Source organism: Bombina bombina, chromosome 7 (genome assembly GCF_027579735.1).
Source record: "Bombina bombina isolate aBomBom1 chromosome 7, aBomBom1.pri, whole genome shotgun sequence".
In the NCBI taxonomy this organism is placed as follows: domain Eukaryota; kingdom Metazoa; phylum Chordata; class Amphibia; order Anura; family Bombinatoridae; genus Bombina; species Bombina bombina.
In genome coordinates this window covers 225,592,768-225,613,179 of record NC_069505.1, presented here as the reverse complement: position 1 = coordinate 225,613,179, position 20,412 = coordinate 225,592,768, and the positions used below count along the sequence as shown (strand labels likewise).

At 36.3% G+C, this 20,412-nt stretch overlaps 1 protein-coding gene across 1 annotated transcript in view; it reads left to right on the top strand.

The window, feature by feature from the left end:
- Positions 1 to 20,412, top strand: part of SOX6 (SRY-box transcription factor 6) — a 786,620-nt gene that overhangs the window by 682,905 nt on the left and 83,303 nt on the right. Inside the window, 1 exon segment of the mRNA XM_053720627.1 lies at positions 13,544 to 13,724. Within this exon segment, the coding sequence (XP_053576602.1) occupies positions 13,544 to 13,724 (181 nt within the window).

The following is a 20,412-nucleotide window of genomic DNA, read 5'->3' as shown; positions in this document are numbered from 1 at the left end:
TATAATGCATTTGTTTTTAGTGTTTTTATACTTACACTTTCTGAGGCCCAAGCTCCTACTGAGCATGTGCAAGACTTCCCAGTGTGTATATGTATAAATAAGTCTGTAATTGGTTGATGGCTGTCACATGATACAGTTATATGCACACTTTCTGAGGCCCCAGCTCCTGCTGAGCATGTGCAAGACGTCACAGTGTGTATATGTATAAATAAGTCTGTAATTGGTTGATGGCTGTCACATAGAGATACCCATAGAGGTACAGTGGGCTGGGAAATTAATCAATCTTTGAAATTTATCAGAAAAAAAATCTACTGATAATTTGAAATTTTGAGAGAATGCTATTGCATTGTCTTTTTATTCTGCATTTGTAGATTATACAATTCTCTTGTATTTAATGGTCATTTAATTTCCCTATAAAGGACCAGATTAGGCGCGGAGCGCTAACAGTTACGCGTGAGCAAAAAGGGTTTTTTTCGCGGGTGTTTGCGAGCTTTGGGTTTTCCACTTGGTATTACAAGTTGAAAGTAAATGCGATTGCTTGAGCGCAATCATGATTTATTCCCTGGTAAATTTTGTGGAAAATAAAAAGGTCACAAAACACATCAAAAATACATTACAAAGTACAGTTACACTCAAAATACCACCATCTAATAAAAATGATAAAAACAAAGTTATAAAGGCTCAAAAATATGAGGTCTCAGGTGTTAGAAATAAAAAGGCAGGCAAAGGGCTTTAACATAGAGATACATACATACACATGTCTACAGATGTATGTATGTATGTATGTATATACAGTATATATATATATATATATATATATATATATATATTTATATGTGTGCACATATGTATTTATATATGTATGTATTTATATATGTATGCATTTATATATGTATGTATTTATATATATGTATGCATTTATATATGTATGTATGTATTTATATATGTATGTATATATGTATTTATATATGTATGCATTTATAAATGTATGTATGTATGCATTTATATATGTATGTATTTATATATGTATGTATTTATATATGTATTTATATATGTATGTATTTATATATGTATGTATGTATTTATATATGTATTTATATATGTATGTATTTATATATGTATGTATGTATGCATTTACAGACATATAAACACATAAATACATATTTACACATATATATGCAAATATATAAGTGCATTGGATCCCTTTGCAGCCAAGTAGATGAAAACATATTAAAACCTATTTAAAGTGATATGAAACCCAAAATGTTTATTTCATGATTCAGGCAGAGCATGTCATTTTAAACAACTTTCTAATTTACTTTTATTATCAAATTTTCTTTGTACTCTTGGCATCTTTTGTTGACAAGCAGGGACGCAAGCTCAGGAGCGTGCACGTGTCTGGAGCACAATATGCCAGCAGTTTTGCATGAATGGTATATATTTGTAAGACCACTAGATGTCAGCACTATGTCCTGCCATGCAGCTCTCCAGACAAATTTGATAATAGAAGTAAATTGGAAACTATTTTTAAATTTGCATTCTCTGTCACAAAAGAAAATGTTTGGGTTTCATATCCCTTTAATGTTGAATTAAAAGGTTCTGATTGCATAAACTATGGCAAACATTTTGTTATGCATCTTAAAGGGTATGTTTTAAACACTGCAGTACCATGTATGTGAAGACTACAAATGCACAAGCTATGCTGCAGAAGCAGAAGACCAGCGGTTTTGCTGTAATCTAAACTGTTCATAGTTTCTGAAAGTGAAAGTCAGCAATGCACAGTCAATATAGCCAGAGAAATCGATGAATTCTAGGTTTTAGGTTGGTTTGGAAAAAAAATAAATATTTTTTCTAAATAAGCTTTATTAAAAAAAAAAGTCTAGTTTTTGGTCAGTTTTTTAGAGAACAGTAAAAAACATTCAATAATATTTTAGTTTTTTTTTTTTAATTTGCTGTTCGAAATCTTTTTTTTTTTTTTGGGTGGGGGGCTCTCAAGTGCTTCTGTCTAAATCCATTAAATACCAATTATTTTATCAATAAAAATCCCCATACACTTTAAAGGGACAGGAAACCCAATTTTTTTTCTTCTCTGATTCAGAAAGAGCATAACATTTTAAACACTTTTCTCATTCACTTCTATTATCAAATTCTCTTTCTTTTCTTTGCATCTTTTGTTGAAAATCAGGGAGGTAAGCTCAGGAGCGTGCATGTGTCTACATCAATATATCACAGCAGTTTTGGAAGAATATTATCCATGTGAAGGAGAGCTAGAGGGCAGCACTATTACCTGTCATGTAGTGCCACAGATGCTACCTAGGTATCTCTATAACACACAATATTATGCATTAGGAAGAGCACTAGATAACAGCACTATTACCTGTCATGTAGTGCTACAGATACTACCTAGGTATCTCTATAACACAATATTATACATTAGCAGGAGCACTAGATAACAGCACTATTACCTGTCATGTAGTGCTACAGATACTACCTAGGTATCTCTATAACACACAATATTATACATTAGCAAGAGCACTAGATAACAGCACTATTACCTGTCATGTAGTGCTACAGATGCTACATAGGTATCTCTATAACACACAATATTATACATTAGCAAGAGCACTACATAACAGCACTATTACCTGTCATGTAGTGCTACAGATACTACCTAGGTATCTCTATAACACACAATATTATACATTAGCAGGAGCACTAGATAACAGCACTATTACCTGTCATGTAGTGCTACAGATGCTACCTAGGTATCTTTATAACACAAAATATTATACATTAGCAGGAGCACTAGATAACAGCACTATTACCTGTCATGTAGTGCTACAGACACTACCTAGGTATCTCTATAACACATAATATTATACATTAGAAAGAGCACTAGATAACAGCACTATTACATGTCATGTAGTGCTACAGATGCTACCTAGGTATCTCTATAACACACAATATCACTAGATAACAGCACTATTACCTGTCATGTAGTGCTACAGATACTACCTAGGTATCTCTATAACACACAATATTATACATTAGCAAGAGCACTAGATAGCACTATTACCTGTCATGTAGTGCTACAAATACTACCTAGGTATCTCTATAACACAATATTATACATTAGCAAGAGCACTAGATAACAGAACTATTACCTTTCATGTAGTGCTACAGATACTAACTAGGTATCTCTATAACACACAGTATTATACATTAGTAAGAGCACTAGATAACAGAACTATTACCTGTCATGTAGTGCTACAGATACTACCTAGTTATATCTATAACACAATATTATACATTAGCAAGAGCACTAGATAACAGTACTATTACCTGTAATGTAGTGCTACAGATATTACCTAGTTATCTTTATAACACAATATTATACATTAGCAAGAGCACTAGATAACAGCACTATTACCTGTCATGTAGTACTACAGATACTACCTAGGTATCTCTATAACACACAATATTATACATTAGCAAGAGCACTAGATAACAGCACTATTACCTGTCATGTAGTTCTACAGATACTACCTAGGTATCTCTATAACAAACAATATTATACATTAGCAAGAGCACTAGATAACAGTACTATTTCCTGTAATGTAGTGCTACAGATATTACCTAGGTATCTTTATAACACAATATTATACATTAGCAAGAGCACTAGATAACAGCACTATTACCTGTCATGTAGTACTACAGATACTACCTAGGTATCTCTATAACACACAATATTATACATTAGCAAGAGCACTAGATAACAGCACTATTACCTGTCATGTAGTTCTACAGATACTACCTAGGTATCTCTATAACAAACAATATTATACATTAGCAAGAGCACTAGATAACAGCACTATTACCTGTCATGTAGTGCTACAGAAGCTACCTAGGTATCTCTATAACACACAATATTACACATTAGCAAGAACACTAGATAACAGCACTATTACCTGTCATGTAGTGTTACAGATACTACCTAGGTATCTCTATAACACACAATATTATACATTAGCAAGAGCACTAGATAACAGCACTATTACCTGTCATGTAGTGTTACAGATACTACCTAGGTATCTCTATAACACAATATTATACATTAGCAAGAGTACTAGATAACAGCACTATTACCTGTCATGTAGTGCTACAGATACTACCTAGGTATCTCTATAACACACAATATTATACATTAGCAAGAGCAGTAGATAACAGCACTATTTACCTGTCATGTAGTGCTATGGATACTATCTAGGTATCTCTATTACCTGTCATGTAGTGCTACAGATACTACCTAGGTATTTCTATAACACACAATATTATACATTAGCAAGAGCACTAGATAACAGCACTATTTACCTGTCATGTAGTGCTACAGATACTACCTAGGTATCTCTATTACCTGTCATGTAGTGCTACAGATACTACCTAGGTATCTCTATAACACACAATATTATACATTAGAAAGAGCATTAGATAACAGCACTATTACCTGTCATGTAGTGCTAAAGATACTACCTAGGTATCTCTATAACACACAATATTATACATTAGCCAGAGCACTAGATAACAGCACTATTACCTGTCATGTAGTGCTACAAATACTATCTAGGTATCTCTATAACACATAATATTATACATTAGCAAGAGCACTAGATAACAGCACTATTACCTGTCATGTAGTGCTACAGATACTACCTAGGTATCTCTATAACACATAATATTATACATTAGCAAGAGCACTAGATAACAGCACTATTACCTGTCATGTAGTGCTACAGATACTACCTAGGTATCTCTATAACACACAATATTATACATTAGCAAGAGCACTAGATAACAGCACTATTACCTATCATGTAGTGCTTCAGACAGCTACCTAGGCTTCTCTTTAAAAAAAGAATACCAGGAGAACAAAGCATATTTGATAATAGAAGTAAATTGGAAACTTTTATAATTGCCTGCTCTGTCTGAATCATGAAAGAAAATAAGTGATATCCCTTTAATGGAGATTTTTTTGTAGCAATATAATTGACCCATTTATCAGAAATGTATAGCTTATTGCTGAGAAATTCTTTTCAATTTTTGTTTGCATCTTCTTAAATTTTCCTACCAAGCTTGATTCTAGAAATGCGCATTTCACCATTTCTTAACAATTTCTTTGGCAGACTATGGTCCCAATTTTTATAATGTGCAATATTGAATGGCAGTAATGAATGAGTATGTGTGCGCATTACAATTTTACTTGTAAACATGTTCCATTATTTAAAATTGTGACATCTTTAATGGTTTAACATTTTGATACAACTAGGAAATTATCTTTGTTGTTGAAATGTGAACTGAGCATTTGTAAAATTAAATGCAAAAAGAAAAAATCCTTGTGGAAACCTTAATATGCAGTGCTACAGTGTCCAAAATAGATTTTTTAACAGGTTAGAGCCTGTGGAAATTATGATTTTGCTGCCAAAAAGTGTTTTCAATGGAATTAGAGAGTCTGATTTAACATGGTGTAAGGTCATTTGAAAACCATCTGAATAGATTTTGAAATAGATCAGAAATACTCCGCATTTGTAAAGGGATTATATCCAATGGCAGTTCTATGGGGGTACTCAAACATCCTAAATTGGTTTGGTAGTACCACCACCATTGCACTGATGAGGAAGGTGAACATTTTGTTGACAACATTTGTTCTTTAAATGTTCAGGGATGTAAGCCTTGATAAGACCGTAACAGTGTGTATTTCTTATTGTCCTTGCTAGGGTCACATAGAAATGAGCATCTGCACTGATCAAGCAAGCATTGTTTAGCATGTTGCAAGGTCATATTTCTGGATTCTACATAATGCATTTTAGCCTTTTTTGGGAGTAGAGTAATCTAAATTTTCAGAATTAAAGTGATGGTAAATCCAAGCATTTAAAAATCTCTAGGATTTACAATCATTGTCATCTAACAGTGTTCTGTATTCTAAGAATGGCTATTGGCTTAGAGGTGGAAACATCATTCCCTGGGCAGCTGTGGCTCTGTCTTAAGCGAGTTGCCGCGGCACAGACAGGTTGAGTAATCAATGAAACTCCAGTTTAATTTCTAATGGTGGTAAATCCTAGCGTTTTTACAAAAGCTTGGATTTACCATCACTTTAAATGTCTCAAAACTGGGCAAAGTATAAAATTGCAAAGTTGTTTTTGTTTGTACATAATTCAATATTTGGAATTAGAACAGTGAATAACTAGAGATATATTGTATTATTCATTTTCTAAAATTTACAAATACATATTTTTTTCTTTGCAACAGAATTAGTTTTTGCGGTTTTAATTAAATGTTAAACAGCATTTATAAGCAAAGAAAAAAATATCATATTATTCTTTATAAAAAAGCAAAACATAGTATGAAAGGTATATTTGGGATGTTGTTATATGTTAGCAAAATGTGTTGCTGTAGTAATGCCAAATTAGTATATGGAAAACGTATTGCAGCCTTCAAAGAAAATACGTCTGGTATTGGAAACAGACTTCCATCTGTTAACCCACATTGCATTGTACTTAAGATATGCCAAAGAAATAAACAAAAACATTGTCTACCCTGCAGCAATAACATATTCACTGTATTACATTTACTAAGTCATCTAATGACTGTATGTGCAGATTGTCAAACAAAACAGCAGTCAACATAGAGAACCCTGTTAATGTTATGTTTTTGTGCAGCTGAAGAATAACTTAACTCATATTATTGGAAACACGTCTGTCTTATTTTGCCCCTTTATATGATCAGCCAGTTTTAAAATATTGTCCTGAAAATGCTTGAAAAGTGTTTTGTTGGGATTAAAGGGTTAGGAAAAAACAAAATCTTTCTCTCATGAGTCAGATAGAACATGTGAGTTTAAACAACTTTTTAATTTAATTCTATTATCAAATTTTCTTTGTTCTCTTTGTATCTTTTATTTAAAAGCAGGGACTTATGCTTAGGAGCGAGCCCATTTCTGGAACACTATATAACAGCAGTACTGCAATAATGTTATCCATTTGCAAGAGCACTAGATGCGCAGCACTATTTTCTGCTATGTAGTGCTCCAGATGCTACCTAGGTATATCTTCAATACAGTATATCATGGTAACGAAGCAAATTTGACAATAGAAGCAAATTTAAAATCTTTTTTTTTTTTAAATGATATCCTCTGATTTACAAAAGAACATGTTTGGGTTTCATATCCCTTTAAGTTACAAAATAAAGAAAATAACTAGCTAGTGTGGCAAGAAGGTATATATAGTAACTAGCTAGTGTGGCAAGAAGGCATATATACTAAATAGCTAGTGTGGCAAGAAGGCATATATACTAAATAGCTAGTGTGGCAAGAAGGTATATATACTAACTAGCTAGTGTGGCAAGAAGGTATATATACTAACTAGCTAGTGTGGCAAGAAGGCATATATACTTAATAGCTAGTGTGGCAAGAAGGCATATATACTAACTAGCTAGTGTGGCAAGAAGGTATATATACTAACTAGCTAGTGTGGCAAGAAGGTATATATAGTAACTAGCTAGTGTGGCAAGAAGGTATATATAGTAACTAGCTAGTGTGGCAAGAAGGCATATATACTAAATAGCTAGTGTGGCAAGAAGGTATATATAGTAACTAGCTAGTGTGGCAAGAAGGCATATATACTAAATAGCTAGTGTGGCAAGAAGGCATATATACTAAATAGCTAGTGTGGCAAGAAGGTATATATACTAACTAGCTAGTGTGGCAAGAAGGTATATATACTAACTAGCTAGTGTGGCAAGAAGGCATATATACTTAATAGCTAGTGTGGCAAGAAGGCATATATACTAACTAGCTAGTGTGGCAAGAAGGTATATATACTAACTAGCTAGTGTGGCAAGAAGGTATATATAGTAACTAGCTAGTGTGGCAAGAAGGTATATATACTAACTAGCTAGTGTGGCAAGAAGGTATATATACTAACTAGCTAGCGTGGCAAGAAGGTATATATACTAACTAGCTAGTGTGGCAAGAAGGTATATATACTAACTAGCTAGTGTGGCAAGAAGGCATATATACTTAATAGCTAGTGTGGCAAGAAGGCATATATACTAACTAGCTAGTGTGGCAAGAAGGCATATATACTAAATAGCTAGTGTGGCAAGAAGGCATATATACTAACTAGCTAGTGTGGCAAGAAGGTATATATAGTAACTAGCTAGTGTGGCAAGAAGGTATATATACTAACTAGCTAGTGTGGCAAGAAGGCATATATACTAACCAGCTATTGTGACAAGAAGGTATATATACTAACTAGCTAGTGTGGCAAGAAGGCATATATACTAACTAGCTAGTGTGGCAAGAAGGCATATATACTTAATAGCTAGTGTGGCAAGAAGGCATATATACTAAGTAGCTAGTGTGGCAAGAAGGTATATACAGTATACTAACTTGCTAGTGTATCAAGAGGCACATATACTAAATAGCTAGTGTGGCAAGAAGGCATATATACTAACTAGCTAGTGTGGCAAGAAGGCATATATACTAAATAGCTAGTGTGGCAAGAAGGTATATATACTAACTAGCTAGTGTGGCAAGAAGGCATATATACTAAATAGCTAGTGTGGCAAGAAGGTATATATACTAACTAGCTAGTGTGGAAAGAAGGCATATATACTAACTAGCTAGTGTGGCAAGAAGGTATATATACTAACTAGCTAGTATGGCAAGAAGGCATATATACTAACTAGCTAGAGTGGCAAGAAGGTATATATACTAACTAGCTAGTGTGGCAAGAAGGCATATATACTAACTAGCTAGTGTGGCAAGAAGGTATATATAGTAACTAGCTAGTGTGGCAAGAAGGCATATATACTAAATAGCTAGTGTGGCAAGAAGGTATATATAGTAACTAGCTAGTGTGGCAAGAAGGCATATATACTAAATAGCTAGTGTGGCAAGAAGGCATATATACTAAATAGCTAGTGTGGCAAGAAGGTATATATACTAACTAGCTAGTGTGGCACGAAGGTATATATACTAACTAGCTAGTGTGGCAAGAAGGCATATATACTTAATAGCTAGTGTGGCAAGAAGGCATATATACTAACTAGCTAGTGTGGCAAGAAGGTATATATACTAACTAGCTAGTGTGGCAAGAAGGTATATATAGTAACTAGCTAGTGTGGCAAGAAGGTATATATACTAACTAGCTAGTGTGGCAAGAAGGTATATATACTAACTAGCTAGCGTGGCAAGAAGGTATATATACTAACTAGCTAGTGTGGCAAGAAGGTATATATACTAACTAGCTAGTGTGGCAAGAAGGCATATATACTTAATAGCTAGTGTGGCAAGAAGGCATATATACTAACTAGCTAGTGTGGCAAGAAGGCATATATACTAAATAGCTAGTGTGGCAAGAAGGCATATATACTAACTAGCTAGTGTGGCAAGAAGGTATATATAGTAACTAGCTAGTGTGGCAAGAAGGTATATATACTAACTAGCTAGTGTGGCAAGAAGGCATATATACTAACCAGCTATTGTGACAAGAAGGTATATATACTAACTAGCTAGTGTGGCAAGAAGGCATATATACTAACTAGCTAGTGTGGCAAGAAGGCATATATACTTAATAGCTAGTGTGGCAAGAAGGCATATATACTAAGTAGCTAGTGTGGCAAGAAGGTATATACAGTATACTAACTTGCTAGTGTATCAAGAGGCACATATACTAAATAGCTAGTGTGGCAAGAAGGCATATATACTAACTAGCTAGTGTGGCAAGAAGGCATATATACTAAATAGCTAGTGTGGCAAGAAGGTATATATACTAACTAGCTAGTGTGGCAAGAAGGCATATATACTAAATAGCTAGTGTGGCAAGAAGGTATATATACTAACTAGCTAGTGTGGAAAGAAGGCATATATACTAACTAGCTAGTGTGGCAAGAAGGTATATATACTAACTAGCTAGTATGGCAAGAAGGCATATATACTAACTAGCTAGAGTGGCAAGAAGGTATATATACTAACTAGCTAGTGTGGCAAGAAGGCATATATACTAACTAGCTAGTGTGGCAAGAAGGCATATGTACTAAATAGCTAGTGTGGCAAGAAGGTATATATACTAACTAGCTAGTGTGGCAAGAAGGCATATATACTAAATAGCTAGTGTGGCAAGAAGGCATATATACTAACTATCTAGTGTGACAAGAAGGTATATATACTAACTAGCTAGTGTGGCAAGAAGGCATATATACTAAATAGCTAGTGTGGCAAGAAGGCATATATACTAACTATCTAGTGTGGTAAGAAGGTATATATACTAACTAGCTAGTGTGGCAAGAAGGCATATATACTAACTAGCTAGTGTGGCAAGAAGGTATATATACTAACTAGCTAGTGTGGCAAGAAGGTATATATACTAACTAGCTAGTGTGGCAAGAAGGCATATATAGTAACTAGCTAGTGTGGCAAGAAGGTATATATACTAACTAGCTAGTGTGGCAAGAAGGTATATATACTAACTAGCTAGTGTGGCAAGAAGGCATATATACTAAATAGCTAGTGTGGCAAGAAGGTATATACAGTATACTAACTAGCTAGTGTGGCAAGAAGGCATATATACTAACTAGCTAGTGTGGCAAGAAGGCATATATACTAAATAGCTAGTGTGGCAAGAAGGCATATATACTAACTAGCTAGTGTGGCAAGAAGGCATATATACTAACTAGCTAGTGTGGCAAGAAGGCATATATACTAACTAGCTAGTGTGGCAAGAAGGATTATAAGCACAGTCTATCAGTGATAGGTCTTACCTGAAGATTTTTTTTATACATTTAAAAAAAAAAAAAAATATTTGATACATATTTAATTTACACTACTCTATATTTCAGATTGGACAGCTGTATCTTCTATTTTAATGGATGGGAAACCCCAGAGTTTTCTTTTCTGATTTGAATAGAACATACAATTTTAATCAACCTTTCAAATTTGCTTAATTCTCTGGTTATCCTTTGCTAAAGTAAAATTGGCAGCTAGTGAACACATCTAACTAGCGAGTCACAAGAGACAAAAGTGTGAACGCACCAATCAGCAGATAGCTCTATATATAGCTATATATATACACACACTGTATTTCTTGCAAATTACTATTGGTGTTCTTTTGAACCACTTATTTTGAGTTTTCTTTAGCGCCATCCCAAACCCTTTTGTCAATCTATTACTACAATAAGTCAGAGCGACTTGTTTGAGTTTCTCTCTCTGGGACTGGCAGCTTCTGTATTACAAATACATGTACATCGAGTTCTAGATGCACTCTTTCTTTGAACCGATTTACTTAACGGAGGTTAGGGCGATTTTGGGGCTTGTCTGAGGACAATTTTGGTTGTCATCAGATATTCTATTATTTATATATATATATATATATATATATATATATATATATATATATATATATATATATATATATACTGTATATATATATATATATATAATTGTGAGTGCGTGTGTGATGTTTGGAACATCTGTTTAAACTCCTGTTCTCTCGGTAGCCAAGGTGAAGCATTTTTACATTTTTGCTGCGCACATATAAATCATATGTATACAGTAGACTTCAATTATTTTAGGAGCAGGAATTTATCACCATCCCTTTTTTATTAAAAAGACTATTCATTTCTTGTGTGCATTTCTATAAAATATCCAAAAGCGTAGGCAATGTTGCCATAGTATAGTTACAGCAAATATTACTGATTCAGTGTTTAGTATGCAGTGCATAGTACATCTAATGTGACCCATAGCAGAGCCAAATGGATCGACCCCAAACTAAACCGGTTGACTAACATTTTCCTTGTTTAACTTACAGACTGTATTTGCTTGAAGCAACACCAATGCCATTCATTGTTGGCTTTGAATTCTTGATTACTGAGTGGGCATATATTAAAGCTTGTGGGGGTTCCCTACAGAAAATAAAGTGTTATCCTCACATATGTTACCACAAGTGGTCCTATGTTTAACCTAGTATTGAGAAACCTACCACGTCCAGTAAAGATGCTAATGTTAGAGCACTTATGCTAATGTGGATATTTGATCTTTTATCATTAGACAGGAAAAGGATTCTTAATATCCTTAGGATTTAAATTATAATGTTTAGTTATAAAAAGAAAATGGTGTAATGGGTTAGACTTTTATTATTGCAATATTGCTTGCATATAACTATGTGTTTAAACCCATAGCAGTAATGCACTACTGGGAGCTAGCTGAATACGTTTGGAGAGACAACAATAAGAGGCCTGCAGCAACCTCTGAGCTGGAGGTTTGCAATCACTCCGAATAAGTCAGACCAGGGTGATTGACAACCCCTGCTCACGATTAGCTCTGCACAAGCAAGGGGCGGCATTGCACACTTTGCGTAGTGTGCAATGTTAAATGCGGGCAGCGTATTGTTGTCTGCTGCCCGCAATACCGGGCAGATAGGTTTGTGGGAGCGAATATTGTCTGTTTGTCCTTTACTAAAGCTCAGCCATAGTCTATCTGAGTCATGCAGTTTTAATTTTGAAATTCATGGCTCTTTTTCCATAACTCTACTGGTAAGTTGCAGATAAAACACTAGCTGAAAACTTCACACGACAACAAACTTAAAGGAAAAACAAATATTATTTTGTTATTCAAACAGAGCATATAATTGTTTTTGATTCACTTCTTTTATCAAATCTTCGTGGCTCCTATGGTATTTTTTGTTGAAGAGATACCCTGGTAGGAGTCTGTAGCACTGCACAACAGCAAATAGTGCTGCAATCTAGTGCTCTATGTGGCAAAACTGCTGCCATATAGTGCTCAAGACACGTGCACGCTCCTGAGATTACTTCTGATTTTCAACAGACGATACTAAGAGAATGAAGAAAAAAATTCCATGCTCTGTCTGAATAATAAAAGAAAAACATTATTTCATGTATCTTTAAACAGCCAAAATAGTTGTTTGATATTGATACTATTACATTTTTTTATTAGTTTTTTTAATAATAATTAGAATCTACTACCAGTGGAGCCGTAAGTGCACTCAATTACAAATGTGCACCTATAGCATATTGCAGAGGGGATGAAACATTTTGTGTTATCTGCAGCCGTATCAAGTTGCAAGCACATTAGACAAAACACTGTTTATATTGTTACAGAATAATTAAAACAAAGTAGCATCTACAACACTACAGAGCCTGCTGAAAATGTAAATAATTCTTTGAAAATGCCCTAGGTTAATTTAGAACTCAGAAAACACATTAGGAAATGAAGCTGTAATGTGAGTTCATTCAGATTTTAATTTGGCAAAAAGAAGCATCAAGCCACTCTGTTGATGTAAATAAAGGCACAACAGGAGTAATAATGATGTTTCTTTTGCTGTTTCCCCCCCCCAAAGATTTAAATAATTAGCTTCTTGTTGTCATTGCCAAATAAAGTGGTATTGTCTTGAAGGTGTAAAAAAACGGCTGCTTTTTAAGTGATAATGTTTTCCATTTGTCTTGTTTTAATAATGATCTATGTTAAATATTTTAGGATGAAGCAGCGCAGCCCCTGAATTTATCAGCCAGACCGAAAACAGCTGAGCCTGTAAAATCGCCCCCATCTCCAATGCAAAACTTTTTCTCAACCAGTAAAACCAGCCCCGTGAGCCTATCGAACAAAAGTGGGATTCCCAGTCCAATTGGGGCATCTCTTGGAAGAGGATCGTCTTTAGGTAAATGAGAACTTTACGCAACATATTGTTTTCACATTCAGCAAACTCCATTCTGTATATTTGCAACCAGAAAATAAGCACAACACAACTGGTTAATCACCAGAGCTTAGTGGAAAACTAACGAAATGAAAAATTAGCAACAGACAAATTAAATGGAAGAATTAAAGGGACAAGTCAAAATGAATGTTTCATGGCTTAAAGGAACAGTCAAGTAAAAATGAAACCTTTATGATTCGGATAGGGCATGCAATTTTAAACAACTTTGCTTTGTACTCTTGATATCCTTTGTTGAAGGTTAAACCTAGGATTTTTAAGCCGTTGAAGGCTGCCTCTTATCTCAGTGTATATTGACAGTTTTTCACAGTTAGACACTGCTAGTTCATGTGTGCCATATAGATAGCATTGTGCTAACTCCTGTGGAGTTATTTATGAGTCAGCACTGATTGGCTAAAATGCAAGTCTGTCAACAGAACTGAAATAAGGGGGCAGTCTACAGAGGCTTATATAGAAGATAATCACAGAGGTACAAAGTGTATTAATATAACAATGTTAGTTATGCAAAACTGGGGATTGGGTAATAAAGGGATTATCAATCTTTATAAACAATAACAGTTCTTGAGTAGAATGTCCCATTAAGTACGTGAAGGCGAGTTATATATAGGTGAAAATAGGAATAGCCGATATCATATTTTTCCAAATCATATAAAATGAAATTCTCAAATAAAAATACATAGTATTTTTTTTTATTATTTTATCACATTAAAAATCATAATGAAATTGTTTTGCAAGAATCTTTTTTTATGAAGAAAAAAATTCAGATTGAAATTGAGCATGAAGGAAACAATTTAAAGGGACATGAAACCCAATTTTTTTCTTTCATGATTTAGATAAAGAATGCAATTTTAGACAACTTTCTAATTTACTTCTTTTATCTAATTTGCTTCATTCTCTTTATATTCTTTGCTGAAAAGCATATCTAGATATGCTCAGTAGCTGCTGATTGGTAGATGCACATAGGTGCCTCGTGTGATTGGCTCACCCATGTGTATTGCTATTTCTTCAACAAAGGATATCTAAAGAATGAAGCAAATTAGATAATAGAAGTAATTTGGAAAGTTATTTAAAATTGTATTTTCTATCTGAATCATGAAAGAAAATGTTTGGGTTTAGTGTCCCTTTAAGGTACACAGCAGAAAGTGTAATAAAACTACATACACGTGCAAAAAAATACTGTGAAATGGATGTTTATAATATGAAATTCAAAGCGCATAATTTACCTTATTGTAAAATTAGTTTGTCCCCTCTGCTAATGGGCTGAGCAGGGGCATTTCATGGGTGTTGCTGAAACTTCTCTGCCAAGCCTGGCATATTATATAAACATTTCCCTCTGCAGATCTTGCTGAGCTTTTTTTTGTTTGTTTTTGCAAATTAAAAAGTGACAAACTTGTATCAAAATATCCAAAACACTTATTAGTCTAACAGTAAACATGTATATAAAGAAAAAATATTTTAAGTACTATACCATGAAAGCAGAGCAATGTGATTTGTATTGGCTGCAGGATTTCATTTTAAAAGTGTGTCCCTGTTTCCTGCTAACTTCACTCTCCCCAGTGCAGGTCCTCTTTCTAGCAAGCTTCATTACTTTCTATGGGCAGGGCTGGCTCAAGACATTGTGCTGCCTGGGTCCGAGATCAAAATGACGCCCCCCACCCCCCCACACACACACACACTTCTACCTATCTAACTCCATCCATAACACTGCAATTAAATTTGAATGCCATTTTAATTAAAACTTGAATGCCACAATGACTATACTATGCACACACAAACACACACATATATATATATATATATATATATATATATATATATATATATATATATATATATATATATATATAAAAATAATAGTTTAATGACCTTTATCTCCACATTATCATAAATACACAGCTTTGCAGTTTGACTACCTTTTATTTTATTAACTGTTCACATATACATTTTATGTACCTGCCTCCACCCAAACAGCATAACACTGTCACAGCAGAGACCAGACATCACCCTTTACTAGTCCCTGCCCTCAGGCTGCATATTCTGTCACATGCTAGCCTGGCTGTCAGACAAAATAACAGGAGAAACTTCAGACCAGCATGTCACATGATTCAGAGCAGCAGCAAACATTTCTAGTAGTGTTTGCTACTGATCTGAATCATGTGACATGCCGGTCTGAAGTTCCTCCTGTTATTTTGTTATATTCATTGATTCATGACATCAGCAAATGCAAAATCATTTTGAAAACTGGTGCTTAGGGGAAAATTTACCTACCTTCCATTCCCCAGTCTTCCTATCTCCACTGGGCTAATGGGCTTGGACCTCAGTTCCCTGCACACCCAGCCTAGAGGGGAATAAACGTGCTGCCTGCTGCTGCTTCTGCTTGCTTCCCTCCCGAGTCAGCTGCCCTGCCCCATAGAAAAGTTTAGGCAGCTGAGTGATCACACTTTGTTATTGGGCGGGACTCAGGAGGGAAGCAGCAGCACTGAGCAGAAAATCTGTATGGGAAGTGACTGTGTGTGTCGCTCCTGACCCGCTGCTGTCAGTCCCACCCACTAACCCGGAGTGACCCCACAGAGATAGTCAGATCTCATAGTGTTTCATTGACCAAGGTAGGTTAGGAGCGGCTGTGCCGCTGTCAATATTAAACGGATTCCCCAGAGAGCTGAGAAGACGGTCACAGGAGCGGCAGACAGGAGCTGCAGTCTGACTATAAATGTGATAGTCACTGACTGAAGTGCCGCCCCCTGTCAAGTGCCGCCTGGGTCCATGGGACCCTGTTGGTCCCATTGTTAAGCCGGCCCTGTCTATGGGAGACAATATGTAACTCACAGGGACAGACCCCTTTTTAATAATATTCCCTGAGCCCCTGCGAGTGTCGGAATAGAAAACCATGTCTGACCTAAGGAAGTTTTTAGAATTGGGCCCTAATGGCTCAATTTATCAAGCCCTTCTCCTCCCTATGACTGCAGGTTTTCACAAGAGAACCAGCAGTCAGTATTTATCAAGCAGTGGTTATAGACACAAGAGAACCAGCAGTCAGTATTTATCAAGCAGTGGTCATCAGACACAAGAGAACCTGCAGTCAGTATTTATCAAGCAGTGGTCATCAGACACAAGACAACCTGCAGTCAGTATTTATCAAGCAGTGGTCATCAGACACAAGAGAACCTGCAGTCAGTATTTATCAAGCAGTGGTCATCAGACACAAGACAACCTGCAGTCAGTATTTATCAAGCAGCTGTCATCAGACACAAGAGAACATTCAGTCAGTATTTATCAAGCAACGGTCATCAGACACAAGAGAACCTGCAGTCGGTATTTATCAAGCAGCGGTCATCAGACACAAGAGAACCTGCAGTCAGTATTTATCAAGCAACGGTCATCAGACACAAGAGAACCTGCAGTCGGTATTTATCAAGCAGCGGTCATCAGACACAAGAGAACCTGCAGTCAGTATTTATCAAACAGTGGTTATCAGACACAAGAGAACCTGCAGTCAGTATTTATCAAGCAGCGGCCATCAGACACAAGAGAACCTGCAGTCAGTATTTATCAAGCAGCGGTCATCAGACACAAGAGAACCTGCAGTCAGTATTTATCAAGCAGCGGCCATCAGACACAAGAGAACCTGCAGTCAGTATCTATCAAGCAGCGGCCATCAGACACAAGAGAACCTGCAGTCAGTATTTATCAAGCAGCGGTCATCAGACACAAGAGAACCTCTAGTCAGTATTTATCAAGCAGTGGTCATCAGACACAAGAGAACCTGCAGTCAGTATTTATCAAGCAGCGGTCATCAGACACAAGACAACCTGCAGTCTGTATTTATCAAGCAGCGGTCATCAGACACAAGAGAACCTGCAGCCAGTATTTATCAAGCAGCGGTCATCAGACACAAGACAACCTGCAGTCTGTATTTATCAAGCAGCGGTCATCAGACACAAGACAACCTGCAGTCTGTATTTATCAAACAGCGGTCATCAGACACAAGACAACCTGCAGTCTGTATTTATCAAGCAGCGGTCATCAGACACAAGAGAACCTGCAGTCAGTATTTATCAAACAGCGGTCATCAGACACAAGATAACCTGCAGTCAGTATTTATCAAGCAGCAGTCATCAGACACAAGAGAATCTGCAGTCAGTATTTATCAAACAGCGGTCATCAGACACAAGAGAACCTGCAGTCAGTATTTATCAAACAGCGGTCATCAGACACAAGAGAACCTGCAGTTAGTATTTAAGAAGCAGCAGTCATCAGACACAAGACAACCTGCAGTCAGTATTTATCAAGTAGCGGTCATCAGACACAAGACAACCTGCAGTCAGTATTTATCAAGTAGCGGTCATCAGACACAAGACAACCTGCAGTCAGTATTTATCAAGCAGTGGTCATCAGACACAAGAGAACCTGCAGTCAGTATTTATCGAGCAGTGGTCATCAGACACAAGAGAACCTGCAGTCAGTATTTATCAAGCAGCAGTCATCAGACACAAGAGAATCTGCAGTCAGTATTTATCAAGCAGCGGTCATCAGACACAAGAGAACCTGCAGTCAGTATTTATCAAGCAGCGGTCATCAGACACAAGAGAACCTGCTGTCAGTATTTATCAAGCAGCGGTCATCAGACACAAGAGAACCTGCAGTCAGTATTTATCAAGCAGCGGTCATTCGACACAAGAGAACCTGCAGTCAGTATTTATCAAGCAGCAGTCATCAGACACAAGAGAACCTGCAGTCACTTTTTATCAAGCAGCCATCATCAGACACAAGACAACCTGCAGTCAGTATTTATCAAGCAGTGGTCATCAGACACAAGACAATCTGTAGTCAGTATTTATCAAGCAGCGGTCATCAGACACAAGAGAACCTGCAGTCAGTATTTATCAAGCAGCAGTCATCAGACACAAGACAACCTGCAGTCAGTATTTATCAAGCAGCGGTCATCAGACACAAGAGAACCTACAGTCAGTATTTATCAAGCAGTGGTCATCAGACAATAGAACCTGCAGTCAGTATTTATCAAGCAGCGGTCATCAGACAAGAGAACCTGCAGTCAGTATTTAACAAGCAGCGGTCATCAGACACAAGAGAACCTGCAGTCAGTATTTATCAAGCAGTGGTCATCAGACAAGAGAACCTGCAGTCAGTATTTATCAAGCAGTGGTCATCAGACAAGAGAACCTGCAGTCAGTATTTATCAAGCAGCGGTCATCAGACAAGAGAACCTGCAGTCAGTATTTATCAAGCAGTGGTCATCAGACAAGAGAACCTGCAGTCAGTATTTAACAAGCAGCAGTCATCAGACACAAGAGAACCTGCAGTCAGTATTTATCAAGCAGCGGCCATCAGACCACTTCTTCCCTACCCTCTTTTCTACCTCTTAGGTGGAGAATTTAAATCTCCTCGTTCTCTCCTGACCGGGGAGATTGATAGCTCCTGCCCACGTGTGATTGGTTGTGTGTGGGCAGGGTTGCACTTGAGTGCAAAATAGCACACATGTGCAATGTTAAATTTGGGCCCTTGATTGATAAATTGAGCTGTAAGTATTAATACATTGTGTTTGGATTATGCAATTCTGTCCTTTAAAGTTTCATGATTCAAACGGAAAGTACAATTTATAAATATCTAGCTTTTATTATTAAATTGAGCCTGTTCCTATATGAAAACATAGCTCTTTTTTATGAGAGAATACTGAGATAGGCTTAGGATTCTCATGACCACCCGCATTTGAAGCAAGCATTGCAGAATCCGCTGCTGGATTTTAAGATAACACAAGCAATCGCTTGAGTGGCCCCACCCCCTGCTTTCACACAGCCAATTGTGCGACAGAAGGTCTTGTGAGTCATCTATATAAATGAGTCCAGGTAGTTTTAAGTCCACCATTTCTGAGGTGAGCGAGACTGAGCTGCAAGGGCCCCTAAGCTGTGTCCACAGCTTAATAAATGGAGTCCTATTAGTATAACATTATTACACACCTAGCTGCAAACGCTGCTGCTGTGTTGTGCTCAAGACAATGCACATTCCTTAGCCTACCTGAGTATGCTATTATGAAAGGGAGACAAAGAAAAAAAAAAGTAATTTTACAAATAAATGTTATCTGGATCTTCTTTACTTTTTATTTTTTAAATTAAATCTGTGCATTTTGGATCATAAAACTTTAATTATGACTTCCATGTTCCACCCTATTGTTAACTTGGATTCTGTAAGCTTTTTATCTTCTATGTAGAGCAGCTCACTAAGCAATGCTTAGATTGGAAGAGAATGCCCTATTAGACCTACGCTCAGACAGCTGTTTGGACCTTGTGGGTCTTACTGGTGTGGGGCCTGGTTATTGGCACACAAAGAGTGTAACTGGTACAATTTTACTTTCCAGGCACTGTGTGAGAGCTATAGGACCAGTGCACGTTGCCAGTGTTGGTGGTTTGAGGTTTTAATGTAAGTTAGCATTTAACTTCAAAGCGTCAACGATGAATTCTTTTTCAATAAAAGATACAAAATACAACATTTGATATACTGTGTCTTTACATTGTGAAAGAGAATCATTTTAACATTTTATGCAGTTTGCAGATTCTAGATTGTAATTTCCCACGGGAATAGAGCCCTCAATTCCCCTTTTATTTGTTTGATAAATATT